Raw genomic sequence first — 27,970 nt, 5'->3', positions numbered from 1 at the left:
TATTTCTGTGTTTTTTCTTGTTTTTAAAATAAAAACACTTTAGCAAAAATAGGATATATACATTTTCTTCTGTGTGATGTTGGGATTTGTGAAGACCCCTGATTTTGTATAACGGTGGATGAAGACGCATTGGCTAATTGTGGGCACTAGGTGGAAGTGTTTCTGTTCATTTACCTTTATTAAACACACCATCATAAAATCATTCTTTAAATGTTTTTTAATGGACTAATCAGCGAAACTAAATAATTATAAAATCAAATCATTCCGATATCTTACAAAAAGTTTTTTCAAATTTGAAAACTGAGCGCAGCAGGTAACAAAAAAAAGGTCAGATTACATTGTTTATTTGTTTGTACTATTATTGTACGTTATTTTCATATTGGGCTTGAATGAAACGAGTGTGTTTGTTTACGAGCTTAAGCACACAATATAAGACAAATCACATGGCACCTAAATCACAAAAAGATCATTTATTTTTAACCCTCAGTTAAAGCGAACTGAAACTTTTAAGTCCGCTCGTTTAATTTATTTACGGTTTTATTGATTGTTTATATCGATTGCGTGTTTATTTTTGCTAATGACTGCATTTTATTAGGTTTGTGGGTGTTTTTTTAAATTATTATTATTTTGGGGAGACGCAGCGTTTTAGGCAATCAGGACTCCAGCCTCCAGCGACACCGAAAATTCGAGGCAGGCTGTAGTTTCTCCGGAGAAACCTGAACGCAGCACAGATAATGATGTATTGAGGGGTTAGAACGGACGGTGAAAACAAAAATGGACATCGACCGAAAATAGCCTGGTGAGACTAACACGTTGTTTATTCACGTATGGAATCCGTTGGAGAATAACTGTGAAGAAAATGCGCGGTCAGAAAGGAACAATTTATGCGAAAATGGTGTATGTTTCCCGAGCAGTCGCTGCTAGTTTGGTTGCTAGGTTAGCCTCGGTAGCTTCGAGAAATCCTGCTAGCTGAAATATATCATTAACGGCGACTGCTGCTCGGAACGTTATTGTGTTGCAAGCTCACACAGTTGTTTAGATAATGTGGACGGCACGTCGTTTGTGTTCTAAAGGCTTATGCTTGACGCCCCCTTTACTCTCTGCTCGGTCAGTCAGCTGTTAATGTTGTTAAACCTAAACAAGGCCGTCCGTGGCTGTATCGTCATGTACACAGTTCTATTCGGGTTGTTAGAGTTGAAAACAAAGCAACCATTGCTGAAGAGACAGCAAACGTTTTGTGCGCGTGTTTAAAGAATAGGCTGCACCTTGTTTGTTCTAGACAGTGCTGTAGTTCTCTGAGCGGCCACGGAGCGGCGCTGTTACGTGCCGACTGACTAGAGCGCTTTACTATATTTTGTTGAATATTTTAGCGTGTAGTGTTGTACTTTCCACTTCTCTTATGAAACTCACTTCACGATTGGAGTTTGAGAATGTTTGCACTGAAACCAATGCCCAATAGCAGATTCTCTGAATACTAGTTGGACTTGTTTGTCTCTCCCATCTCGCAATTACTCTTTTAAATTGAGATATGGAGAATATGGAGGCCATGTGAAAGCTTCAAAATTAAATTTTGTTTTGTGTCACAGCAACTCATGCTACTTGGGGAACACGACAATGCCCACCATAAGGGTGAAATTGTTTTTATGTAGCACAAAACATTGTTGCATGTCATAAATTTACAGCAGCAAATGTTACAGCAGCAAATGACAAAATATCTTTCAAAAACTGGTTTTATTTATATAATTTCTTTTGTGAGTTGACCTGAATTCAAAGTCAAAACAAATAGAACCTGTAAAACATTCTTGTGAAACAAGAAGGCAGTTTTTGGGTGGGTTAACATCACTCTGGAAACCCAAAAAGTGCACTAGTGAAAAAAAAAATGTAATCCTCAAAAAGAGAAAAGGGATTGATAAAATCAATTCATCGCCCAGCTCTTGCCTCAATTTATCTTGCACTGGTGTGTTATTGTTTTTCTATATATAGCGTAATCAACCACATTTGTAACACTCATACCAATAATTTAGCAGGAGGAGCATTCAGTCACAGAAATGCTGTTAAGAATCTAAAGTTGAATTGTTGTGAAATCTAGGAAACGTGGCATGTTTTGCACCCAGTTTTTTATTTATTTCTTTATTTTTTTATAGGTTATCAGTGTCAGATATCTGACTGGCACTTAATAATCGGCCTGAGTGCAGAAAGAGAACTGTGTTCATAGGCATGGAGGTCCGCTTTGGGAACATCGTGTTTAGCTCCAAGTTTGACTCTGGGAACCTGGCCCGAGTGGAGAAAATAGAGAAGGGCAACTCAAGCCCTGTGTCTGACGGAGCCCAAGTTGGAAGTTCCCCCTCAGGGCTGCACCTCACCCCCGACTATGAGTTCAACGTGTGGACCCAGCCAGACTGTGCTGGCACAGAGTATGAGAATGGAAACAGGTGAACTGTCGTCAATAAAAATGCGTCATCGTCGTCGTGTGGCGACTTGCTGTCTTGACGTTTATGACGTTTCCAGATCGTGGTTTTACTTCAGCGTGCGCGGCACCGTGCCCGGGAGACTGCTGAAGATCAACGTGATGAACATGAACAATCAGCGGAAGCTTTACAGCCAGGGCATGGCTCCCTTCGTTCGCACCCCACCGGTCAAGAACCGCTGGGAGAGAATCCGGGACAGACCCACAGTGGAGGTATGAGCGCACCAGCCGCGTCCTTCTCTGAGGCTGTCGGTGTGACAATCTAGGAAAGAGGCAGTCGGCCTATTATTATCCTGTTAAAAAATACGCCTCTCTGTCTCTCTCTTTCGCTCCCTCGCAGACTGTAAACAACCAGTTCATTCTGTCTTTCACTCACCGGCTGTTGGATGTGCGAGGAACAACCACCTACTTCTCCTTCTGCTACCCGTTCTCGTACAGCGAATGCCAGGAGATGCTGCAGCAGCTGGACGAGAGCTACCCCAATGCTGCTCAGCTCAGTCCGAGCAGGTGAAGATGAACGGGGAACGCCTGAAGTCACTACTACCCCTTCTCACCTCCGCCTTCTTTGAATCAAAGAAAAAAAGTTTTGTTTGTGATGCTGTTATTTTAAAGATATTAATAAATGTTTCCAGAGGTCATCAAAGGTCACCAAGCTCAAGTTAGACGTTTGCCAAAACAGCTAACTTGAGCTTCGAAAATTTTAGCTGCACAAACAGAGCAAAATGAATTAATATCAATTTTGTTTAGGGCTGAAACGATTAGTCAGATGAATTGCAATGAATAGAATTATTGAAATAATCGTCAACTAATTTAGTAATTGATTAATTATTAACTGGAATATACAAACTCCAAAAAATGTCATTTTAAAAAAAAAATGCAAGATATTGCCAATGTGCCAATTTTTTTACCCGATTAATTGTCAGAATAATCAATAGATTAAATTAATTGTTTACTAGAATAATCATTAGTTGCAGCCCTTATTTAGTTTTTTGTTAATATGGGGGGTGGAGGATAGCTTGATCTCTGGTGACATCAAGAAATTTTTTTTTTGTTATATCTTAAAAATTATAACAGCACTAATTAACATTTTTGCTCCAAAAAAGTTTGACACCAATTTCTTTTGTTCTTTTGTCTTGTTTTCAGCGCACCGGACACTATATACTATCACAGGGAATTGCTGTGCAACTCTCTAGACGGCAACAGGGTGGACCTCCTCACTGTGACCAACTGCGCCGGCATGTGGGATGAGAGAGAAACCCGTCTACCCAAACTGTTTCCTGACACCAACACCCCGCGACCACATCGCTTCCCAGACAAGAGGGTAATGTTTTCAGCTTCAATTAGAGCGCCACAGCTCTGGTCTGGTGTGTACTTGCAACAGGAGCGGAGCTCATCCCGGCCTGGTGGTTTGCTTCTGCAGGTGTTTTTCCTCAGCAGCCGCGTCCACCCCGGAGAAACGCCGTCCTCGTTCGTGTTCAACGGTTTCCTCAACTTCATTTTGCGACGAGACGACCCGCGTGCGCACACGCTGCGCAGCATGTTCGTGTTCAAGCTCATTCCCATGCTGAACCCAGACGGCGTGGTCCGAGGACACTACAGGTGATGATTCATCAAATGCATTTGTGTCCTGGGAACTTCTTCACATTTTGCCACATTACAACCACAAACCTCAATGGAGTTTTTTTTTTGTGATAGACCAACACAAACTAGGGCTTTGTTTTGCAAGAGGTTTTACAAAAAGTTTGACATTCTTCTATGATTAGTTTGATCTGAATTAATACATTCTAGAACCACCATTTTCTTCACTGTAAAAAGACAAAATCTTACCAAGAATATTTGGTCTGCTTTCTACTGCAGATATCTTGAAATTGGATCAAATTAACTTACAAGTACCTTTTTAACATGATCTTTTAGCTTATTTTTAGTCAGTAGTTCCTTAATTTTGATGAAAAGTACTAGTTCCACTGGCAGACTCTCCCACCTATAACTTTCTGCCAGTGGAACTAGTACTTATCCATTGATATTAAAGAACTACTGACTTAAAACAAGCTCTGATGTCGTTCTGCAAAGTTATGTGTACGTTAGTTTTGCTTTATTTCAAGTGTGCTAAGATATTTTAACTAGAAACTGGACCAAAAACACCTAATAAGATTTTGTGTCTCTGCAGTGTTTAGTAACATCACCAACTCTTTGGATACATTTCCACCAACTTTGCCCAGCTGGAGACAGAATTTCATTCCCCATTCTTCACAATTTTTAACTTCAGTTTCGGCATAGTTTCTTAATTGTATTTAAGCCTGAACTTTGATTAGGCCACTCGACAAACAAATATGTTTTGATCTAAACGGTGTGAAACCAGTTCTGGCTGACTGTTTCGGGCTGTTTATTTAGTTCCATCAATTTCTCATCAACTTTGACGGTGTGTGGTTGTGAATACTTTTGCAAGGCATTAATGTTTTTTTTTTTCTCCTTTCCCTCCACAGAACTGACTCCAGAGGAGTGAACCTAAACAGACAGTACCTGAACCCCAACCCTGAACTCCACCCTTCCATCTATGCAGCTAAAGCTTTACTGCTGTACCACCACACACACAACCGCTTACACACCACACAACCAACCGCACACAGCATAGGCACGCTCCAGACGCAGCCCACTCCTCTGAACAACAAGCTGACAAACCAGCACCAGTCCCCTCCCCTGACGCCGCTGGAGATCAGCTTAAACCAGCGGAACGCGGAGAAAGGCGGGAGCTCTCCCCCGCCGGCCGAGGTTCCCATGGTGACGGAGGAGAACAGCTGGAACCCTACAGAATTGGGGAAAGGGGACCAGAACTGCTCCGCCGAGTCCGTGGAGAAGGTGGCGTCCGGAACCGGGGACCAAGCAGATCCGCAGGTGGAGCAAAGCGAATCGGTGCCGCCACAGGAGGGAGGCGTGGCGTATTACGTGGACTTACACGGCCATGCCTCCAAACGGGGATGCTTCATGTATGGAAATAACCTGCCTGACGAGAACCAGCAGGTAGGAGGATCATTGTCCATTTGTATTTTTGTCAAAAAAATAAAATTATATTTTATATCAAATAAGCCTGTGCTTTATATCCCCTTCATTGATTCTTTCTCTGCAGGTGGAGAACTTGCTGTATCCCAGGCTGATCGCCATCAACTCAGCCCACTTTGACTTCCTGGGCTGTAACTTCTCTGAAAAAAATATGTACGCGCGGGACAAGCGAGATGGTCAGTCTAAGGAAGGCAGCGGTCGTGTGGCTGTCCACAAGGCAATAGGAGTGCTTCACAGGTTACTCTTCCTCAAATGTATCAGTGCAACTCTTTTATGTTCACCATTACTGTAGATGGAACAGCCATTTTTAGTTGAGTGGCGATAATTAGCTTTATGGAAGTCTTGCTGAAATCAACCTGCAGAAAGCTGCTGATGTATTTCTTTTAACAGACATGGTGTTGATCACTTCTCTCTCTTTTTGCTGCTCATCAGTTATACTTTAGAGTGCAACTATAACACAGGAAAAACCATGAACTCCATGCCACCCGCCTGCCACGACAACGGCCGGGCGACCCCGCCTCCACCCTCATCGTTTCCTCCCAAATACACTCCAGAGATATTTGAGCAGGTAGGAAGAAACATCGCAAAAGTATTAATAACTTCAACTTCAACGTATTCCATTGAAAATAAGCCTCCATTTCAAAACTGTGCATGTGACATGCATACTTAGCCTTCTTTAACCGTGATGCCCCTTATTTAAATGCCTTGTAACCACTTTCCTACAGAAGTTATCTAATTAGTATGCAGGTGTGTAATTTAATATTGTAAATGATACATTTACAAAGATATTACAGAGTAAATGTATCATTTACACTGTAAATTTTGTTGAAACAAAACCGTAAAGTCATATGGGCAGCTTGCCTCGGGCCGCAGCTATGTGAAGGGAGATGCTCTGTTCACATGAGATCAAAGGTGAACTTTTTGGTTCATTATGGCAAAAACTAATGATCCAAATCACACTAGTACACCATGCTCACAAGAAAACATAGTGGTGGCAACATTAGGCTGTGGGAATGATAGATGGGAAGATGGATGGAGCTAAAAATGGGATAGAAATTGGGGAAAAAAACCTGCTAAATTTAGGCTGCAAAAGATTTGAGACTGGGGCAGCACTAAGCATTAGGGCTGCAGCTAACAATTATTTTAGTCATTCATTATTCTGGAATAATTCTATTAATAGATTAACTGGATAAAAATTGCTACATTTTGTAACCACTCAAGTTTCTTTTATGTAATATTAGAAATAAATGAAATAATAATATATATACATTTTTTATTTTACATGGAACAAACTCCTGGTAAACTTTTCCAATGCGCTGTTGTTCATAGCTGTTTGGTTTTCCATAACTCTTGCTGATGTGCACCAGGTGGGCCGCGCCGTGGCCGTCTCTGCCCTGGATATGGCGGAGTGCAACCCGTGGCCGCGCCTGGTGCTGTCCGAGCACACCTGTCTCATCAACCTCCGAGCCTGGATCCTCAAGCACGTCCGCAACACCAAAGGCCTCAACACACAAATCCACGCTCCCCCAAAAGTACAAAACAACGGCAGCAAGGCGTCGCCCCCGAAAAGTTTCAACAAGTGAGTCCTCTCCGTAAGACTTTTTATCGTCCCTGCTTCCGGATAACAGTTGGACCAACTGGTTTGTGTGTTTGTCCCGATCTCCAGCAGTTTTCTGTCTGGGTCAACATCAGAAAACTCGAATGGCCGTGTTCGCTACAACAGCCAGAGCAGCAGCAGCCAGACTCCCTCTCCAAAAATCCAAAGCTCTCCGAGCTTCACCTTTGGCTGCCCCCCACTGCCCCGGCCTCACACACACCACCACAGCACACATGCCAGTGGACGTGGAGGCAACAGGTCACTCGGACCTGTCAAAGGTAAGTTGATGTCGCCGTGTCACTGGAGGGGATTTCACCTCATAAACTCCGTCTCATGTGTTCATCCCTTTTGTTTTCTGCTCATTTCTGGTTGATGTGTTTTAATTTTAAAGTCTCAACATTAATCTTCAATGAGTCATTTTAAATGTTTTCCTTCATGTTGTTTTTGGTTTTGCAGTTATTATGTTGTTTTTCTTCATCCAGGATTATTGAGAGGAAGAAAATATGTTTTAGAAAAAAATCGTTGCGTTGGCATTCCATAGTTTTGGTTTCTGTAAGCGGGTAAGGATATTTAATTATTCCCTTTGGAGAAAGAGTTATTTTGCTTTTTTTTTTCCTGCGTCTCGGAAACCTTTACAGTCAGATTTATTTAAAATCAGCATACATGCTTATTTTCAAGAGTCCCTTTCTCAAGTTCACAGCCCCAATCTTACCTACGCAAAATACTTTTATTTCATAAATTCAAACAAATTAGAACACAAAACTGCAACTTTATCTTTGAATATCACAATGAAGATATTTATTCAGGGTTTCAATGCACCCTAAAAAATCTGAAATTCATTTAACTAAAATAAAGGCTTTAAAATTTCTTAAATTTGTTTTTTTTTAAAAGTAAGTTGGCCTTAAATAAATTTATCAAGTCTTTAATTTTGTTGTGGCAGGACTATTTAATATCATATAATCAAGGTAGTTTATTTTTCTCGATGGTCTTTTCTCTCAAAGCAAACATCTTAGTTCAATGCAGACGTTGTCATTCTGTTCTGACTTTAGGCAGTTGATGCTACTGTTGACCAGCTGTTAATGTACCCCTTTTTAGCTAGCAAGCTAGCTTCTTTTGTGTCTGTTATTTGAAAGTGGTGAATTTATTGACAGTTGGCTGGATGACGCTGGACAACCCTTATGATGTTACATGCATTTTGTGAAAAAAACCTTGGCACTACTACAAGACAGAATATGCAGTTTTCTTTTGTAAATTTTTGTTGTGGTAAATTTGACTCATAATTGTCTTAACAAGGCCTTAAATTTGAGTTGATGAAACCCACAGAAACCCTGTTCTTGTGATTATCCAGATTTCATCTCACCTCTTTCTTTTCCATCATCACAATGGCCCCCGTTCACCCCTCCTCAAGTAGAAAACTTGGAAACCATTTTACCTCTGTGTGTGTGTGAGCACAGTTCCCTGCATGTTTCTGAGCCGGGTGTACGTGTGTGTCTCTCTCTTCCTCTCTCTTCAGACTCTAAGCCTCAGGAGAAGAAACGTTCCTCCCACAGTCGTTCTGTTCTCCGATCTCCCAGCAACAGCCACAAACAGCCCCGCCACCCTCGCTCGCCCCCTTCCTCGTCGTCGTCCTCCTCCTCTTCCTCGGTGTGCGCGACAGGTTCTTGTCCTCTACCCACTCCGGTCAATATAACAGGTCTGTACACCCTTCAGCCCCCCTGCCTGTCCACTTTGCTCCCCTCCCTCCAGGCTTTGCCTCGACCCGGCTTGCTGTCCAAGCTGAGCCCGCTGCTCCTCCAGAGCCTGCCGCCTGCCACCAGCTCCCCAACGGGGCCGAACTCGGACTAAATCTGACCTACCCCACCCAGTGAGACTGAGTGTGTGTTTGTGTGTGAATGACAAATCATAAAAAAAGTGTCAAGTTCTGTATAAAAACTTTGTGTGTGTGTGTGTGTGTGCTTCTGCGTGCTAAAACATCGACGGTGCTAGTTTTGTAGGCACATCAGTGCAGACTGCATTCCGTTGTGGAAGATTTGGAATGTCAACAGTGCATATACACTCACTGACTAAAACAATGTTAAACACCCTGAAGGAACGGTCTGGTTTAGATGTGGTTTGGGTCCACATGCAGATCAGAGATGCTTTGACTTTCAAGGAGCAAAAACGGGCACAAAGTGTAGAACTTTACAGGTAGATGTAAGAGTACATGAAGGTCAAAACAATGAGAGAAGGTGTTTTCAGTGCTTTCTTTTACAAAGATCACATGTTCGGTTTACAGGAGGTAAAATATATGATTACCTTCAGAAAAATAAAATTAAAAAAACAATTTTTTTTCCCCCATTTCTGAAGGATAAATATCTAAAAAAAATTGCTCCATAAATGTGGTTGTTTTTGTGTTGATTTATCAGCTTGACATGTCAGCATGTTTCTAAGTCATTAGACATTTTTTTAACATTATGCTCATCAGTACTGTAATTTCCAGACTATTGAGGGCACCTGAATATAACTTTGAAAAGAAAAAAAATGTACACAAATATAAGCTGTACTTGAATATAAGCCACAGGTTGCAACTTACAGACAAGTATAGTTGGCTACAGTGGTGATTACATAAACATTTAAATTCAGTAGTACCTTAGTCATGAAGTTGCTTTAGCTTATTGTAGAAAAGTTGTTTTTTTTCCTTTTGTCTTTTAAGAGCAACACTGGCAGTGTGACAAGCTGTTAGCTGAATGGTTAGCTGGGCTACCTGCATGTAGTTTGCCAATAGTTCTTTTTAAAACTGGCGCTTTACCTAAATAAGAGTAACTGTTGTCGCAGTGTTCTAAAAAAAACTCCTTTGTTGTAAGGATGGATTACATTAAAAGGATTTGGAACAGTAGGAATGGTATGGTGGGAAGTTTATGTCGTTTTGAAGATGTAACTTCTTTAAACCTTTCATTGCTAATTAAATTCTTGACATAACCTGTACCTGGTCTCCATGGGTACCAAATTATGTCTAAATTGGACCACTCCTTTGGGGTGCTTGTCGTGGTGCTTAACTTTTTTCTTTTTGTCCCTTTGTCAGTAAATGTAAATGTTGAAATTATATTATGGTAATATTCACTTTATAAACAAGTAATAAGCTACAAAAAATTTATGTAATTTACATTTTTAAGAGCTAATCTACCGGTTTCTATTCTCTTTATGTTGGATTTTAAAGGGAGTTCCTCATTACCACTCAGAGAACAGAGATGTTCCCATGTTGCACTTATAACTGTAGCATTATTATTTTTCTATTAGACTGAACTTTTCCTGTTGTTTTAGTTCTTATTTATATGTTAAACAAGTGCAGGCTGCCTCCTAACAGTCATTTGCAATTGGTTTATAGTAGACTTTAGGATTCTCTCGAGGCTCTATTTTATCTGAATTTGATTTAAAAATTTAAAATTTAAAAATATATATGTCTATATCTATAAGTGTATGCAGTTCAGTAATTATTTGTTTTTCTATTAATCTCAAAGCTGTATCATTCCAGTGTCGGGCCCAAACGGGTCGTGACATGATGTTCACTGAGTAGCCTAATGCCAAAATCCTCATCCAGACCATCACTGGCTGAAATCCTCATAAGTGGTGCAATCATACAATTGCTTGAAAGTAAGCAAGGGATGCCAACATTCAGTAATTAAAAAAACAAAGAAAAAAAATCAAGTTTCACATATTTACTATAAGATGTCAGTATTAGTTGTAAATAAAATATATAGGTCATTATTTATTCAAGCCTTTTCAATGTTTTTTTAGTTTTAACAGGACACCATACACCGCCACTGGTTAACGTTTCTATATTTTTAGCAGCTAGAAAAATCATAAGCGATGACCATTTTCAAAAAATTTTTTTACATATATATAAACGTCTTTTTTCAGTTGTGGAATAAATACAGTGATCGTCTGCACTTTGGTTTTACGTCTCGTCCTCCTAGTACCTAGAGGCGGTGTGTGTTTTAGTTGGTGCCAAGGTGGAGTACCTGTGATATTAGAAGGATTTATTAGCAGAAACATCGATGGGTTGATTTGGATCAAAGTAGTTTCTGACCTGGCTTTGCTGTAGCTGCCATCTGGTCCTGTGCTGTGAGCCACTGTAGTTCTTGCGTGCCTTGCTTTGTTATAAACTGTTTGAAAAGCTCTGTTCATATTTCTGGTAACTTCTTTTCAGAGTTTTTATGGTACAACTTAACGTGAAATGGAAGGATGGGCAGCACACGATGTTACAATGAAGGTTCTAGGAAAAGCTGACTTTTAATTTGAGTTTATTTATTCAGCGGGAGGAGAAATAAAATCCCATTTTAAGATATAACTTTTTTTTTTTTTTACTTTTTCATATACATTTAACTTAAAACAGTCACGATACCAGGGGCTTTGGAAGACAAACAGGCCCACAGGATTACAGGATCTCTACCATACCCAGCAGTTGCTACGGAGACTTGCAGAACCAAAAATAAGACAGAGACACAGGAAGTAATTACTACACAGGAGTTACTACAATCTGTAATCAACGTAAAAAAGTAAAATATAAATGTTGGTTTGTTTACATAAATATCCCAACAATGTTGCGGTTGGATTTTTTTGTTGTCAAAAGCAGTTGTTTCTTATTTTGGGATATTTTTCCTCAATTGAATATATTTACTACAATTAAAAGTTGTATTTCTCTACCCTTTTCTTTGTAATGTTACACTACTGCAATAAAATAGTTATTTATGTTAAAGCTTTTTACACACATTTACAATGAGTGAATCCAGAGCCTGTATAAATTATGGTAACATATTATACCAATTTTAATCCTCATCTGTAAATGGCTTGAAGCAAAGTTTCAGCTTTTGAAGAGCAAATGAAGCAAACACCTAGAATCAAGTTGGTGTTTGGGGAACGAACAAAAGTCTCATTTAATGCTCCCTTGAAATCTCTAAGCTGATTATTTTCATGTAGCCATTTTCTAGTGTTCAACCAAGTGGGGAGAGACGTTCGGTGCGGCGAGTAACGAACGGGATTAGCATACTGTAGTCTTATTCTACTCACTGTGAATTTTTATGTTTTTGTTTGACTTGGTTCTACATTAACGTGCATCCGCCTTTTTATTTGAAACGAGGAAAGCAGCTTAGTTACTTAGATGTTTATGCTTTATACTCTCTGTGAGAATCGTGACATTTTCCTCAATGTGGTGCTAACCTCCTTCGCCAAACAGATGTGTGCTTTGTCCTTGTAATGATTGGTTAATATCTTGATTGTGCTGCTGTCTTTTACCACCTTACTGTTTGACTTCTGGAATAAAAAACAAGTCTCCCTATGAAGCAAATGTGTTGAGTCCTCTGATCTCTTTTATTGTAGAATAATAAAATAAGCTAGCTGTGAGTTATTGTGCTAATAGCTGTAGAGATTTAACATGTTTTTTTTTAAATGTTGTGCAGAAGATGTCTATGTATTCATGTCCCTTCCTGTTGTTGACAGGTGTCAGCTGCTCAGATTTTAAGCTTTATGGAGCCAGTTCAAGTAGCTGGCCCAGAATGCCTCTGCACACACGCGCCGGGCGGCCGGGCCGAGGCCGCCGAAGCTTTGCGGGCTCTCATCACCCAGCAGACACCTGTAGAGAGGTTAGCTTATGTAGACCCTCAAAGTGAGGAGGAACTGTAAAAAAAAAAAAAAACTACTTGCAGCGTGAGGTTCCAGACTCGATTTATGACATCTTAATGTGTCAATCTGTCACAGAAATTTAAAGCCTTGGGGCCTGAACACATCCTGTCATCCATCAAATTCAGCAAGTAAGTCCAACCTTTTTGTAAATTGGGATTTTCAGCCACGAAGAATTTACGTGGAGATTTGTCAGCTTAAAAAAAAAAATATATATATATATATATATATATATATGCTCTTTTTTTTGTAATTTCTCTCTCGCCTGCATAGGTGTGAGACTCAGCCGCATGGAAGCCGCATCCCGATTCGTCGAACTGTGTCGGCTGAAGTTACTTTCCCACTCCTTAATACATCACCCACCATGTCTGGGGACAAGGAGGTGTCCACTTCCCTCACAGTGTTTAAGCTGTTCAAACCTCCTGGGATCCACCGACATATGACCATAACAGGCATGTATGCCCACTTTTTAAATTTTTTATTTTTTTTATTATTATCCAAATTGCTTTCATTTGCCTAAAGGTAAATTTCTAATTCTGAAGATGGAAGTGTCTTACAGAAGTGTTTAGTCTGAATGGGCTTGAGATATTTTGCCCAAAAAAAAGTCCCAACTCCAGTCTCTGGGTATGCAAAGTTGGTAAACAGGGCCAGATTTAGAAGATTAAGGGCCTCTGATTAAGCCAGTTTTGGTGGCGTAATTTAAAAAAAACTAACAAAAAAAAGTTACTCATTTGAATTGCAGAACAGAACACTAATAAGTAGGTCTACATATTTGCAGGTATTAATTGATGGATGGCTGGTTTAAACATGTGGCAGGTGGCTCCATGTTGGTCCCAAAAAGATGATTTTTTTATATATATTTGAGTGTTACTTTCAGTTAATAATCCAACAAAATTTTAATAAAACACCACATGCAAAATGAGCCCATGACTTCAGTGTGAACATGCACAGTACACATAAAAAATATTTTTGGGGCCGCCCCCCAAAAGTGGTGGCCCTGGACTACTGCCCCTGTAAGCCCTTTCTTCCTTTTACTTTCATGAATTTCCTCATGTAATCCCTACAAATCACTAAAATATATTATGTGGTGAAAAGGTTTAATGGGTATGGATACTTTGCAAGACTTTGTATTGATGTTTTTAATCCCTCAGTCAAATGGTAGATGAAAATATTGGTTTTCTGGCTGTACAGGTTTATCAAAGAAAGATGGCAGCGGCATCCAGCTGGCCTCTGCAACGCTGCTGGTGAAGAACGGAGACAACAGTCCAGACAACATAACAGAAGCTATCACAGAGACTACAGCAGAGATGGATGAAACTGGAGAAAAGGTGAGAAGCTGCATATTGAGATTCAGGTTTAAAAAAAAAGTTGAAAAGGGCATATACATTTTAAACCTCACAAGTCTTTTCCTGTAAAGGCTGAGGAGAGGCTGGTTGTGCCGTGCCAGAGGTGATGAACGTGTGAGACAGTGACCCTGTGTGGAAACTCCACCAACTTGCAATTAAAGTACAGTATTTTATTTTTTTTTTGCCAACTGCGAGCCTACATTCCTGTTTAAAAAAAAAACAATTACCAACATTTAGACTAAGAAGTGAGAGCGTCTTTTTCTATGGTGTTTAATGTGCAATACAACTGTTTTGACCTTTTCCAGTAGCTGAGCAGCATTAACAAGTGTGCATTACAATCACTGAGCAACTGAGGATTAAGTGCCTTTTCCTCGTGACTCTTAACAGCATCTGTGGCATAAATTATGCCCCTTCAGATTTTTTGAAGCTGCTCAAGAAAAAAAACTTGAAAGATCCCTTTAACCCTTCAGCTCCCATTCCTGTATTTCATACTTTGCCTTATTTTGTCTTTCCAGCAAAGTTTAAATATGCTCTGACCTGTACAGTTATGCATTGCTACGTGTTTATTTAACTTGTATGGCTGATTTTTTTTTTTTTTTCTTTCAAAACTGAGCACAACAGCACCTTTTTAAGTATCATTTTTTAAAACATGAACGAAATTGACAACTGTTATGAAATGGACTGTATTGAGCAATGTGTGTTTTGTTGTGGTGTTTGTAAAATGATATTTCCCTCGTGTGAACTTGTTTTGTAGCAATGGTCCTTTTAATAAACATTGGGTCGTGCGACTTTTATATACATATCATCTCCAGAGTTTCTCACTGTTGGGTTCCATATACACATGAATGTCGTGTTGCTCATTACAGCTTATCGCAAATGAAATAAGTTGAAGTTTCTTAGGAAATATTATAAGAGCAAGAGAAATTTTAATACAAAGTGTTAGTCATGAAGAATGGGGAAAACTTCAGATTTTTGTTTTTGTCCTGAAAAAAATCATGTAGCAGCAAAGCCACAACAGGCTATTGCTTCAGAATCTGGCTAGCTATATGCAGTGCAGCATGCATAAACTAATGGAAAGTTGAGTGGAATTAGTGTAATAAATCTACACTAATTTTACTTTTTGAATTTTATAAGATTACACTCAAACATCTGTATATGTAAGGATCTCTAAACATATAGTACTCTTTAAGTTCCTAGAATCAGTCATAGCTGCCAAATTAATAGCTATATCCGCTTTAACTTTTTAAAGAATTTTATTTTCCATGTATAATCAAATCACTTAAAGTTCAACATGGTTTCATATTTTAGCCCTGATATTTCTGTTAATTTTCCCCTCTGGTGGCCCTCATTCATATGAGGTTGAGTGATTTAACTATTTGAAATAAAGCTGAATATTTAAGAAAGGAGGCGTGGAAAAAGACGGACCATGACTAATTGAATTCAAACATTTTTAATAGAAATAAAAAGGCATGGTGCAACAGAACTTCATCTTCTACAGGGGAAGATTATGACTCCAACTACCTGACCTGAGAAGAAGAAAAACAATGTGCGTTATTAAGAGATTTCATTGCACTCTTCCCACTTTATGGAATGCAATAAAAAAAAACAGTTAAATCAGTTGACACCATAATGAAAGTGTGTCTTACACCCAAAAAAAAGTTAAATAGAAATACACTCACTTCCCAGGTCATTGTAGTGAAACCTACTCCTGCTTCTTGGGGTTATTCACAGCAACATAATGGTAGAGCACAACCAGCAGGAATAATGACACGCCAAGCATGTTGGCAAAGATGGCCAGCTGGACGTCAGTCACCATCCTGGAGAAAAGAAACGGCAAGTCAGCTCATGTCATGGATTTAGCGCAGGTTTGATCGCTGCATTACTTCACTTTGTAATGTATGTACATTTATTTTTAAAAAAAACATTGTTTAACCACATATACATATGTCATGCGGTTACATAAGTGAACAGTTAAAAGGGGTTAAAATTGCTTAAAGAAAAATATGGGTACGGTTTTGCAGCGATAGATTGTGATGGTTATATCTTATAATAAATTACATTGCTGTGATGGTACCGTTTTAGCTAACCGGTTCTATTCATGCGACCAACAGATATGATCATTTGTTAGAAGCTTAACATTTTGTAGCACGACATGCTTTTAGTTGGTGAAGCTTTGGTGCTGCATCCAAAATATATGCAAAACACATCTGCATCCTAAAACGCAACTTAATTTAAAGAATATTTTTAAATAGAACATATTTTAATGATCAAATTAGCTTCAATCATTTAAAGATAGAAATGTCAGCGCTAACGTTAGCTTAGCTTGTAGGCTAAGTAGTGCAACTAATTGAATGAAGAAACGTAGGTGCAAACAAGTATAATCAATATGAAATTAAATGTATCCACTGTAGTCGTTACCTTATTCTTTAAATGAGGTTTCTTTTTTTATCACAAGTGACACTCCAGCTCCTCTCGGCATACGCAAATAAATCTGCCTTCTTCCGGGGATGTAACCTAAAGCCACGTCACATTTATTTCACCAGTGCTATAGAAATTCATGTTTTCGATCGCACTTTCGACACAAATGAACAAATTTGAAAACCTTGTCTCAGAATTTTTTTATCTTTTGTTTTCACATATATATTTTTTATTACTATAAATATGACGTATCTGATACGTATTATTCAAGAAACACATTTTATTCACTTTTCTTGCCGTTTTTAAAAACCTATCATCCAGATCTGAAGGGGGCGGTATTGAACTCCACGAGCTAGGAGTGCTCGTTGGTGAAGGAGTGGCTCTGGTGGTTCGACTTGACATCACCTCACCCGGCGTGAAAGACGGCGGCTAAGCTAGATGGTACTCCGAATCGGCAGCTAGCGTGAAGGATTTGCACCTCCAGAGGAAGAGCTACCTAGCCAAACTGTACCGCCATGGCTCTTTACGAATATGTCACAAAGGAGCAGCTGGCGGGGTTCGACAGATATAAGGTAAGACAGAAAATGCTGGGCTGATAGCTGTCACGATCCTGTTCGCTGATGCTGGGGAATTACACATTTGCCGGATGTTAGTCAGGTCTTTCGCCTTGATAAAGCTTTTTATCAACTAAATGTTGATTAAAAACATTTCGTGTCATGATAGAAAAAAATTGTTTAGTTGTCAATTCTAACTTTTATTTAATAATTTTATAGAATATCCCTACTGCTTATAATTATTGTTTGTGGCTTACCCTTTATCGCCATTGAGCATAAAGGCGTACCCTTATATTGGATGTATAAACATCCTTTTTATACATCCAATATAAAAAGGATGTTGTTAATTAAACATCCTTTTTATATTGACCGGAAGTGTAGTGGCATGCAGCCTCCTGCTTTACAATGGTGCAGAGGCTAATAGCTAGCCATTCTTTCTCTATCCGATTTGACAAAAAGCTTTTTTCAAAGTTTCCAGAGAGGCTTGGTTTGTATGGAAGGCTCATTTGGTATTTATTGTTGTAGCATATCTGTCATAATACGCTAGTGAAGCAGAGGGAGGGATGAGAATTGTACACTAGCATAAAGTCGGGGGCTGTCTTACATTTTGTTTTAACTTAATATATTGAAAAATATCAAAAACAATCGATTTCCTTTGCTTGTCGTTGTGATATTTCTGTTTAGTTAGTTTCTAAGCAGAAATGTCACAGTTCGGGAAATTTCTCACTTCCAGTTTGGAATAGAAATGAATTTGTCCTAAATTTATTGATTTATGCAGTTTGTCTCAAAAAATAAGCAGAGAAAATATGATTTGATGTAAAGTATGAGCTATATTTATAGTTTTTACCTTCTACAATTACATTGCAAGCTTCACTTTCATTTTCTGAGTTGTGTTTTTGTATTTCTTGTTAGTCATGAGAGGCGTTTTGCTAGTAATTGTCTTTTCATTGCTTTACTCCACTTACTACATCACTGTGTTCCAAGTAGGCATTCAGTTTTTTGTTATAAACTTGCGTAAAAATCAACACAGTTGCAGAAATTTATAAGAAAAAAACAAACACACACACACATAATATCATCCCAGTGCATCTATATAAAAAAGAAAAATGACTCAATATTCCTAGTGCGTCTTAAAAAAAACAACACATTGATTATCGCTGTCCGTTTAATGTTTCCTGGATTATTATTATTATTATTACTATTCTAGTTTGAACACATAGACCTCAAGTAGGGATAAATTAGCCCGTCTAAGTTGTTTGTCTTAATTGATGTTAAATTTAGATATTTAATGTCTGAAAAGGACCTAAAAGGTCTTCAGTGAGGCGTGTCCAGACTTTGAATTGTAGAGTGGAATCCACTCATGGCCCACATAAACTAGACTTTTAAATAAAAACGGACACAAATAAATAATTTTAATTTTCTCCTTCTTACATTTACAAATTAAACATAGGATATTTTAATGACAGAAACAAATTGGCTTGATTTTTCTTTTTTTTGTGTGTGTAGAAACTAGATCTGTAATTCAAGAGTCATTTGTAGCCGGCTTCTCACTAGTATTCAGAAACAGGTGGGGGTCACTCCACACCTCCTTGCATCTTTTTATAAAGACTTTCAACAGGCAGAACAACACGATGGGAACATTTTAATGTTTTTATTTTAAACCACGAGGTTTAAAACCTCTGCTACCCGCCACTACATTGCAGCCTCTGCTTGTGAAATCATTTATATTTTAGCTCCTTCAGACGTCTTGTTTATAATGAGAATCGATTTTCAAATAATTTACCAAGGCGTACAGGTGTGTGTGTGCGCGCGCACGTGTGTGTGTGTGTGTGTGTGTGTGTGTGTGTGTGTGTGTGTGTGTGTGTGTGTGTGTGTGTGTGTGTGTGTGTGTGTGTGCACTGTTAGTGTGCAGTTTGCTTCCTCTTTTGGAGATAAGAGTGCAAAGTGTGATCTGACTTAGAAAAGTCTTACAGTGGGATTAAAGTGTAGAAATTCTCACTAACAGGAAGAAGAAAAATACAGCACTGATACAGCTGTATTGTAGTAACATTATGTTAAGCATTAGTGGGGTGTGGCTGCATTTTCTTGCTGCTCTACTGACGGTAAACACAGCTGTGGCTCCAGTGACATATTTATTTTAAATAAAGTGGAAATGAAGATCCTGCTCCTCCTTTAAGGGATACAGATTGGAAAGATAGATTAAAAATCCACGGGAAAAGGCCCCAGTTTACCAAAATAGTGACGTGAGGAGCCGTGGACAGCGTGTACTCCTGACAGCAGGCCCTGGCTCCGGCTACACTGGATCTCTTACACGTGTTTGTCATACCTAGATAAAGTTACAGACACTGGAGCCGGGTTTGTTTTGGTCTCAAGACTCACTCGATGAGACTGTAAACATGAAACACGTGGAATTAAATGACTTAGAAAATGTGTGTGAATTCTTTTAGGTGTAAATTAAAAAAAAATGACGGGATTTTTTTTGTTTGTTTGTTTGTTTTGCTTGTTTTCGCAGTACAGCGCCGTGGACACGAATCCCCTGTCCGTCTACGTTATGCATCCTTTCTGGAACTTTTTAGTGAAGGTAAGAGTGAGACCTGTGGAGCGCTCCATCATTAATGAAGTTTCCAGCCGTCGGCGACAGCGGGAGACTTTGATAGGGGGTCCCAAAATATGCCTGACTAAAAATAAAAAATAAAAAAACAGATTTTTAATTTGCTTTGCAAAATACATTAATCTTTTCTTTTTTTTTGTCTTTACAACCCTTTCATTACTCACGTATTTTATGCCATTTAGAGCTGCATATCTTTACGAAAACGATAATAATGAGTAAGCAAATCTGATAAAGTGATATCAAAACACGATCCAAAGGTTGTCGACTGACGGCTGATTGCGCAGCAGGGTGAAAGCTATAAGGCTTCCGGCTCGAGTTACCGAGGCGACGCACCTAAAACTGCACCCAAAGAGCCGAGACTGGGGCAGACGGAGCGTTTAGGACGGATTTCATTCCCAGTAAAACCAAGAAGAAAAGCCTAAAATGCTTTTATATTAGCACACTATTTGTAGTAACATGTTGGAAGTCTTCGACCAGCAATTAGTCACACCTTCTCTGGCGCGTGGCGTTTCTGGAAAAATGTCTCACCAGACTTTGCTGTGTTTCCACAAAACATTGCGATTCATTGTATTACATAAAGTAGTTTTGTTACATGCTCTTGAAAAAACTGAAAAACCTTTCCAATCATCGCCTTTTACCGACAAAATAAAAGCTTCACCTTGTGACATCAACGCCCGTAAATGGTAAGGTAGAGGCATTTTCCATATCCAGCCGACAATGCAGAAAATAAAGTATTTTTCCTGACCCAAAATCATCCAAATTGAAGAAAAGTATTGTTATTCATTCGAAAGGTAATCTGACAGATTTGCTTGTTATATTAAAATATTGTTTTTGTTTATTTTGGAGGTAAAAATAATTTTTAAAAGATTTTGCAATCGTGATTAAAAAGAAAAATACAAAACATTTTGTGGAACTTCACATCTTTTGGCCCCCGTGTCAAAAAGTTTGGACTTCCAGCTTTATTGTAGTGGAAAAAAAAAAATCAGGCAACATATTTATAAAGAGTTTTAATGAAATAACGTGGAAAAAATGTGACTCAGATTAATCTATCTGACCTGATTACAAGAATTTTTTGAAGTACTTTGCTTCATCTATGCACAGAAATGTGTTCTACATTCTCTTTTCATTTTTGTGCTTCATTTCTAATGGATCAAACTCAATTAACTGTGTTTCTCTCTCTCTCTCCCAACAGTTTTTACCAACATGGCTGGCTCCAAACCTCATCACATTCACTGGTTTCATGTTCCTCGTGCTGAACTTCCTCATGTTGGCCTTCTACGACTTCGACTTCACTGCCTCTTGTAGGTCCATCACTTCGTTCCCGCTGGGCGTATTTTACCGTGACACACAGCCGTAGCCGCTAGGAGCAGCTCCGTCTTTGTTTATGTGGGGCCAAAGTGCGTCACTTATGGAAACATGATCGACGCGTGTTGCTCGGGACAATTTTTAACTTATTAAATCCTTCACACACACACAGATAATGTTATCAGTGTTGCCACATTGGTGCGTATCTGTAATGCAGAAACAAAGGCTAACAGTCTGTGTTGACATTCTGTGTTTTGGTGTGTCATCTACCCACAGACACTTTGACCTCAAAAAAAAAAATTTCACTGTATCTTAAATGGATTTATGCTGAATGAGAAAAGTAGAAACCAGATGTTTTGTGCGTTTCTGACTGTAAGTGTTCGGGTCGTGTGCTAACGTCACTCATGTCTCAGCTGCAGGAAACCAGCATGTGCCTAGCTGGGTGTGGGTGGCTGCTGGGATCTTCAACTTCTTAGCCTACACTCTCGGTGAGTTCTGACCTCGCCGACCTCTGGAGTTTTTTTTTTTTTTTCCCCCCCTCCTCTCTCTGACTTTCTGAGAAGATCAGAGGTGGGGAGCGTTTCTCAAAAATCTGTATGGTGGTCAGTTTATTATTTTTGACTCGGAGTCTAGGAGGCACTCAGCAGTGCCGAGAGCGAGGGGTCACACGTAACGCAGGCGCACGGAAACGGGTCACATGAGGAAGAGCAGTCAGTTTGAAACACACAGCAGTTGGGTAACAGAGGTGCAGAAAGAAATCGATCATGTTGAGAATCGCAATTCCTAGTCCTGGAAAAAACTCAAAAATTGATATTAGTTTGTCAGTTTTTTGGTAAAATTATATTTTGACAATTTTGTAAACATATTTTTAAAACATTTTACTGATGGTTTACTGACTGTTCTTGAGCGTCAATCTCATTATTTTGGCTTTTCTGTATAAACATACAGCTTCAGTCTTTTTTTAAGAGCTAGACTCAGTCATACAAGTTTTACTTTATTTTGGGTTCATTTAATCCGCACAGGGTCAAAAATGTACATACAAACACAAATATCTGCCTACAACAGGCTAAACTCCTTCTGGATGAAATGTTCATGTCCAGATGAGATGCAGATTGACTTATCTGGACACAATCAGATACAAATACGTGAAAGATTTAAGGTGAGGCTTTCAGATTTAAGAATACAGTATACAAGAATACAGCCAACAGACATGGCAGCGATTAGCATCCTGTGGGGCTGTTTCACAGTTGACAGTGAGATCTTGATCGTCTAGATTGTACACAGACAGTGAAAGACGTTAGAACTGGGTTTCGACCTGGATAAACCAGCTTCTGGAATATTTTTTAATTAACTTCAACTTTAACCAAAGAAAGAAATTGTGGACTGTTTAAACTTTTATTTACAAAAAATTTAAGAAATGTTTTTTTACGTATTTGTCAAAACTGTCAGACAGAAAATGTGTATCTTTTCCCAGAGCTCCTATTGTCATCTGCAATACGCCGCTCAGTCAAAACCAACCAATCAGAGCCAGTTGGAGGGTCTTTGCGCTGTCAGTCAAGATCGTGTACGCGCTTGCTCTCTACAGCTGGCACACAACAACACAGCCTGCCATGAATGCTAAGGCTAGTTAGCATGGCTACCAATAAAGTTAGATAAGCAGTTTTTTGTAACGATAAGTCGTTTCTCTGCCATTAGCACATTGAACAATGCTAAGACCGACTTCCTGCATCTGATTGGTTGTTTTTGCATTTTTCAGATGGCAGTAAGACCACAGGGAGGTGATGGAGGAGCTCGATTTGATTTATTTATGTATTTTTTTCACAGATTATCTCTCATATTACACTGTCACAACATGATGACCGTTTTAATAAAATATGTAAAAAAAAAAAAAATTGTAAAAGTTGCATACTGCATCTTTTAAAGACGGGTCAATGACACAAAGCCAACCATTTTAACTCGATTCTAATTTAAGGGTTGATTAAATATCTATGCAAAATTATGAATTGCGAAGGCAGCAAAAAAGGATGTAGTTTCTGTGTCAGTCTGTGTATTATTTAGATTGTGTGAGACTGTTGCATGTTTGGGTTATAGAAAATCCACCACAAATTCAACTTTCTTTTATATATATATATATATATATATGTGTGTATTTAATTCATGGAACGTCTTTGTGTTATTTCCATTCCGCTTTGCAAAACATGACACTTGAAACAAGTTGGCAAAATATGAATCAAATCTCCTTTTGACTTCAGTCACAACTTCTCAAGTTTAATTCCCAAAGATTCCGCCTTAATAATCATGTGGCTGTTAAGTTAAAGGGAAACCCAGTAAACTGTTTCTCCATAAGCACCTCTTTGTTCTGAAGTTTGCTCCATAAATCATATTAACCCATTTCCAGGGGACTCTTGGGTGGAAGTCCATATGTGCTGCAGCAGCAGTGGGACGTAGGAATGTGTGGTGTGTAACTCTAAAGAATTTATTTGAATTTATTTGGAATGGGCAGCAGCTTTATCCGAGGTGTCACACATCTGCGCCCCCTTGTTTGTATCATTCGTCTGTAAACGCGTAACGTTTCTTTTTCCTTTTTCACCAGACGGCGTCGACGGGAAACAGGCTCGCCGCACCAACTCCTCGACGCCACTGGGGGAGCTGTTCGACCACGGCCTGGACAGCTGGGCGTGCATCTTCTTCGTGTCCACCGTGTACTCCATATTCGGGCGCGGGGAGAGCGGCGTGGGCGTGGTCACGCTCTACTTCATCCTGTGGGTGGTGCTGTTCTCCTTCATCCTGTCCCACTGGGAGAAATACAACACGGGCATCTTGTTTTTGCCCTGGGGCTATGACGTCAGCCAAGTGGTGAAGACCCCCACACACACACACACACACATACATATATAGTGATTATGGATTATGTTGGAGTATGTTGGGGTCACAAAAGATTATTGTTCTTTTTGTCCCGTCTCCTTCTAGACAATCTCCCTTGTTTACTTGGTGACTGCTGTGGTGGGAGTGGAGACCTGGTACCAGCCAGTGATCTTTAACCTTCTCTACAGGGACCTCTTCACCTTCATGATCATAGGTGGGCTCTGATTGGTCGCTTTAAAATGTTTTGTTTGTGTTTTTGCTCCGGCTGCTTTTAACACGAACTTCTGCTGGTTTCCAGGCTGCTCGTTTACTGTGACATTACCCATGAGCCTCTACAACGTCTTGAAGTGAGTATTTAATGCAAAAGTATTCATGCTGCTTGAACTTTTTCACACTTTCTCACATTCCAACCATGAACTTCGTCACATTTTATTGTGATTTTTAGGTAATTAACACTAAGAAGCATGTAATTGACTGTCTCGATAAATTTAGCTGGAATTGTCCCAGAAAGTATTGCGATAAACGATAATATTTTTATTTTGTGACCAATTTCAAGTATTTTGCTGACAATGGCATAATAATGCACGATTGCCTTCTTAAAGATGAATCAGACTTTTATTTTCTGCAGAACTCTTCGCACTGGAGCAGGAAAACATTTTAAATATGCAAAATAAAACACAATAACCAAAAAGAGTAGGTAGAAGGGACATAAAAACCACATACAGCCAAAGCCATAAATAAAATGGATCAGGAAGCTTTTGAACACAACCTTAGTCAGAGTTGCTCCTAGTTTCCCAGTTGATTTGTTTTTTTCCAACTGGGAAGTCGGAATTTCCCAATTCAGAGTATAACTGGAATGCAACATATATGCAGTCCTGAACAAAAACCTGTCAGAGACTGGAAAAGACCCTTAAATATACAGCCAGAGCTAAAGCAGAATGCTTTATACCAGAGCACAGTCATGTGCTGGATTGGCCTAGTCAAAGTCTAGACCTCAATCCACACAATAATCTGTGGCAATACTGGGAATTGCAAAGAATTGTCAGAACTTTCCGTGTCTAGTTGTCAAAAGCTGATAGAAACCCGCCCCCTAACGGCTTGCAGTGGTAATTGCATCAAAATGTGGTTCAGCAAAGTGTTGACTCAGGAGGCTGAATCCAAATGCACTCCACACTTTTCAGGTTTGATTTGTTAAAAACAAAAAAGAAGCGAAATCTTCCGTCTCCCAGTCGTTCGCTATTTCTTGCTCTCAAATGAAACCTCTGAATTCTGCGGTTGCCTTGCTACACCGTGATGACGTCTCGGCCTTGCGGATGTTTCAGGGCTTACAGGAGCAACACTCTGAAGCACAGCAGCCTGTACGAAGCCTTCCTGCCTTTCCTGTCCCCCGTCCTCCTCTTCGTCTTGTCCACCGCCTGGGTCATCTTCTCCCCGTCCAAGATCCTGGACCTGCAGCCCAGGATGTACTGCCTCATGGTGGGGACGGCGTTCGCCAATGTCACAGTGAGTACCAGGCGTACGTTTTTTTGGGGGGTTTTTCCATCAAATTTCTGTGTTTAATCATAATTTTGCGTGTCTGTTTTCCAGTGTAAGCTGATCGTGTGTCAGATGAGCAACACGCGCTGCGAGCCGCTGACCTGGCTGCTGCTGCCGATGACGGTGGTGGTGGGCGGAGCCGTCACGGGGGTCTTCACCAACGAGACGCTGCTGCTTTACTTATGGACGGCGGTGGTCATCCTCACACACATACACTACGGCGTATCAGTGGTAAGAAATCACACACTAACTGCATTACAAGTGCTGGGATTAGAGTCGAATCAAAGTGGATTAGATAAAAATGCAACGTCATTTTGTTATTTATTGTTGAGATGAAGAAGTCTGGCAACGGGTTTGAAGTGACCGATCAATGTTTTTGCTCTGAATTAAATTATGTTGGATTGATTTATTCATCTGACTCATAAGAATAAAGAACAGACATTCTTAACTTGCAAATGGCTGAAATCCAAGATTTCCATCTTAGTTCGGCTGAAATTTGTTGAAGCCTTCGTCCGTTTGACCAAACAGGAGCTTGTGTTAAATCAATAATTCCATAATATTGATGGAAAAATTCCTACTTGGAAGTGAAATAATCTGCCAATGGAATAAGATTTTTTTTGCATGTCATGGATTCCCCCAGAAAACCTGCTAAGCCCGATGCTCGGGGTGCCATGGCAGTCATTCATTCAGCGGCCCGTTATGGTTTTGAGTTTAAAAATGTTTAAAGTTGACAGCAAATTTGAAAATATCACTTGATAATTATGTGTTATTAAAAGATTGATACCTGAACACCAACTATAAAGTCTTAAAAAATGGAACCATTGAAAAAAAAAAATTTAAATAAGCAATGCTTACCCTGGTGGGGGTACAAGTAAAGCCTGGTGGCCAAGTTAAAATGTGCTGATCTACTGGCAGATTAACTAGTATTTGTTCCATCAATGTAGTGCTGAAAAGTGACTTGTAAGTTAGTTTTGTCTTATTTCTAATATTTCCACTAGAAACATGATCAAAAACTTTGGTAAGGTTTAGCTGCGTTTGCAGCTTTGCAATATTTTGAATTTGGAGTTTGACGTTTGTTGTTGTCATCGGCAGGTGAAGCAGCTCAGCGACCATTTTAGCATCTTTGCCTTCTCGCTGAAGAAGCCCAGCCGGGACTGACAGGAGGAGGAACGAATCGGCCTGACGGCGGCAGAGGTCTAAGCTGCTCCTCTGTTCCACCTAACGACACTTCACCCTCACCGCGGAAACAGAGCCCCTCCCCCCTCCACAAAAAGGACGCTGCAAGTGAAATGGACAGTGGCCCTTCTCTAACACACACACACATGCAAACACACGACAAACACATTCACACTCGAACACACATTCCCAAAGCGAACCGATCAGAGTCTGGTCACGGCGACGGGGTTGGGCCCTGGGGCCTCTGGCTTTTGTCACTGGTGATTGGCCGTCTTTGTCGAGCCAATGAGGTGCTATTGTTTCCTACGGAAATGCGCTTCCGTCAGGTCGGACGGGAGCCCGCAGAAGCCACGAGACTTTACCGGGGGGCCCCCCGTCATTATCCGGAGCATTCAGGATCTCTTCATCCAAACCTCAATAATTAAACTGAAGCTAGTTTTCCGAGTCAAGACCTTTAACAGTTTGCTCCGTTGGGTCGGCTCGCAAAGACGGATGTGTGAGCTAAACACAGATTATAAGGGTAATCTCTGAAGCCACATAGTATTATGAATGTATAGTAATGCCCTGGAGAAACGCCTTTTCAGTTTAAATGTCTGAACAGGAATGTCTGAAGGAGTGTTGTCGATCAAACCTGGGAACACTGGGAAACAGTAGCTCCAGTTTTGTCCAGAATTTAAACGTTTGCTCAATTCCCCCTTCTTTTTTTTTTTTATCTTCCGGTGACTCATCTGTGGTAAACGTTAATAACTTCTTGTATATATTCTAAAAACATTGTTTGGGGTGAAACTTTTGTAACGAAGCCTGAAAAAGTGTAAACTATTGGACACATTTCCCTTCTAACTAATTATTGACTAACTGGGGCGAGACTCAAATCAGGTTGACCTCTACTAACCCTCTTAGTTTTTACTCGAGTACCAGCTCTCCCTTCCCTCTGAGGTGTCGTGTTTTCACGCTGATTCGTTCTTCTACTTCTTATTTTTTTCATTTCATTTTATTTTTTTTTAATCCGTTTTGCCAACGCTTCTCTCTGCGGTAGTTATGTTGCGCAGCGCTTGAATGAAGAGTGCGTCCAAAAACCGCCAGCGGAGCGGACTCACTCTGAGGGACCAAGCCTCCGCACAGGACAGCGCAAAACCTATGAACGCCGCTGGTTGTCTTGGGTTTTCTTTTCATTTCTTTTTCTACAATGTGGCGTAGGGTTAGCGTCATTTTTGTCATTGTTTTTCAGGATGTTAAACGCCACACGTCTTTTTGTCTCCAAGTTGGCGGGGTTTTTATGTTCGACTTTTTCACAAAACAAGGTTTAAGTTTGTTGAGGTGGACATTTCTCACAACTGAAGATGCACCAGTCAGGGCTTCCCTGGCCAATACCGATTTCATATA

The 27,970-nt window shown here is 39.8% G+C and overlaps 3 protein-coding genes across 5 annotated transcripts; 2 read left to right on the top strand and 1 right to left on the bottom strand.

The window, feature by feature from the left end:
* Positions 1 to 693: 693 nt before the first annotated feature.
* agbl5 (AGBL carboxypeptidase 5) lies at positions 694 to 14,922 on the top strand. 3 transcript variants are annotated; one of them, XM_017302304.1, is made up of 17 exons: positions 694 to 799; positions 2,145 to 2,432; positions 2,509 to 2,680; positions 2,808 to 2,974; positions 3,611 to 3,788; positions 3,888 to 4,066; positions 4,951 to 5,485; positions 5,592 to 5,761; positions 5,957 to 6,092; positions 6,892 to 7,103; positions 7,194 to 7,399; positions 8,635 to 8,814; positions 12,597 to 12,739; positions 12,855 to 12,907; positions 13,050 to 13,228; positions 13,968 to 14,104; positions 14,194 to 14,922. In XM_017302304.1, the coding sequence occupies exons 2-17, from the start codon at positions 2,218 to 2,220 to the stop codon at positions 14,227 to 14,229; spliced, it is 2,898 nt and encodes a 965-aa protein (XP_017157793.1). In that variant the 5' UTR covers positions 694 to 799; positions 2,145 to 2,217; the 3' UTR covers positions 14,230 to 14,922. The 3 variants fall into 3 exon arrangements, with proteins under 3 accessions (XP_017157793.1, XP_008396474.1, XP_008396475.1); XM_008398252.2 differs by having other exon boundaries at positions 7,191 to 7,399; XM_008398253.2 differs by lacking the exons at positions 12,855 to 12,907; positions 13,050 to 13,228; positions 13,968 to 14,104; positions 14,194 to 14,922 and having other exon boundaries at positions 7,191 to 7,399; positions 8,635 to 8,985; positions 12,597 to 12,685.
* A 634-nt stretch (positions 14,923 to 15,556) lies between these two features.
* ost4 (oligosaccharyltransferase complex subunit 4 (non-catalytic)) lies at positions 15,557 to 16,649 on the bottom strand. Its single transcript, XM_008398254.1, has 3 exons — positions 16,541 to 16,649; positions 15,802 to 15,939; positions 15,557 to 15,648 (listed from the first exon to the last, which is right to left on the bottom strand). The coding sequence occupies exon 2, from the start codon at positions 15,936 to 15,938 to the stop codon at positions 15,825 to 15,827; it is 114 nt and encodes a 37-aa protein (XP_008396476.1). The 5' UTR covers position 15,939; positions 16,541 to 16,649; the 3' UTR covers positions 15,557 to 15,648; positions 15,802 to 15,824.
* A 257-nt stretch (positions 16,650 to 16,906) lies between these two features.
* Positions 16,907 to 27,961, top strand: selenoi (selenoprotein I). Its single transcript, XM_008398255.2, has 10 exons — positions 16,907 to 17,112; positions 19,607 to 19,675; positions 20,898 to 21,006; positions 21,424 to 21,498; positions 23,604 to 23,866; positions 23,981 to 24,089; positions 24,174 to 24,222; positions 25,198 to 25,378; positions 25,463 to 25,642; positions 26,504 to 27,961. The coding sequence occupies exons 1-10, from the start codon at positions 17,056 to 17,058 to the stop codon at positions 26,567 to 26,569; spliced, it is 1,158 nt and encodes a 385-aa protein (XP_008396477.1). The 5' UTR covers positions 16,907 to 17,055; the 3' UTR covers positions 26,570 to 27,961.
* The last annotated feature ends 9 nt before the right edge of the window (positions 27,962 to 27,970 follow it).

This window comes from Poecilia reticulata, linkage group LG21 (assembly GCF_000633615.1).
Source record: "Poecilia reticulata strain Guanapo linkage group LG21, Guppy_female_1.0+MT, whole genome shotgun sequence".
Lineage (NCBI taxonomy): Eukaryota > Metazoa > Chordata > Actinopteri > Cyprinodontiformes > Poeciliidae > Poecilia > Poecilia reticulata.
The sequence above is the reverse complement of the archived record's forward strand: the minus strand, read 5'-3'. Positions and strand labels throughout refer to the sequence as shown.

What these genes read in the sequence shown, in the direction of transcription:
- agbl5 (XM_008398252.2), top strand. Translation starts at nt 2,218, where the DNA reads ATGGAGGTCCGCTTTGGGAACATCGTGTTTAGCTCCAAGTTTGACTCT. An exon ending in GCTCAGCTCAGTCCGAGCAG is followed by an intron (nt 2,975 to 3,610) that starts GTGAAGATGAAC and finishes TCTTGTTTTCAG; the next exon opens with CGCACCGGACACTATATACT. An exon ending in GCAATAGGAGTGCTTCACAG is followed by an intron (nt 5,762 to 5,956) that starts GTTACTCTTCCT and finishes GCTGCTCATCAG; the next exon opens with TTATACTTTAGAGTGCAACT.
- ost4 (XM_008398254.1), bottom strand. Translation starts at nt 15,938, where the DNA reads ATGGTGACTGACGTCCAGCTGGCCATCTTTGCCAACATGCTTGGCGTG.
- selenoi (XM_008398255.2), top strand. Translation starts at nt 17,056, where the DNA reads ATGGCTCTTTACGAATATGTCACAAAGGAGCAGCTGGCGGGGTTCGAC. An exon ending in CTTCTTAGCCTACACTCTCG is followed by an intron (nt 21,499 to 23,603) that starts GTGAGTTCTGAC and finishes CTTTTTCACCAG; the next exon opens with ACGGCGTCGACGGGAAACAG. An exon ending in TACACTACGGCGTATCAGTG is followed by an intron (nt 25,643 to 26,503) that starts GTAAGAAATCAC and finishes TGTCATCGGCAG; the next exon opens with GTGAAGCAGCTCAGCGACCA.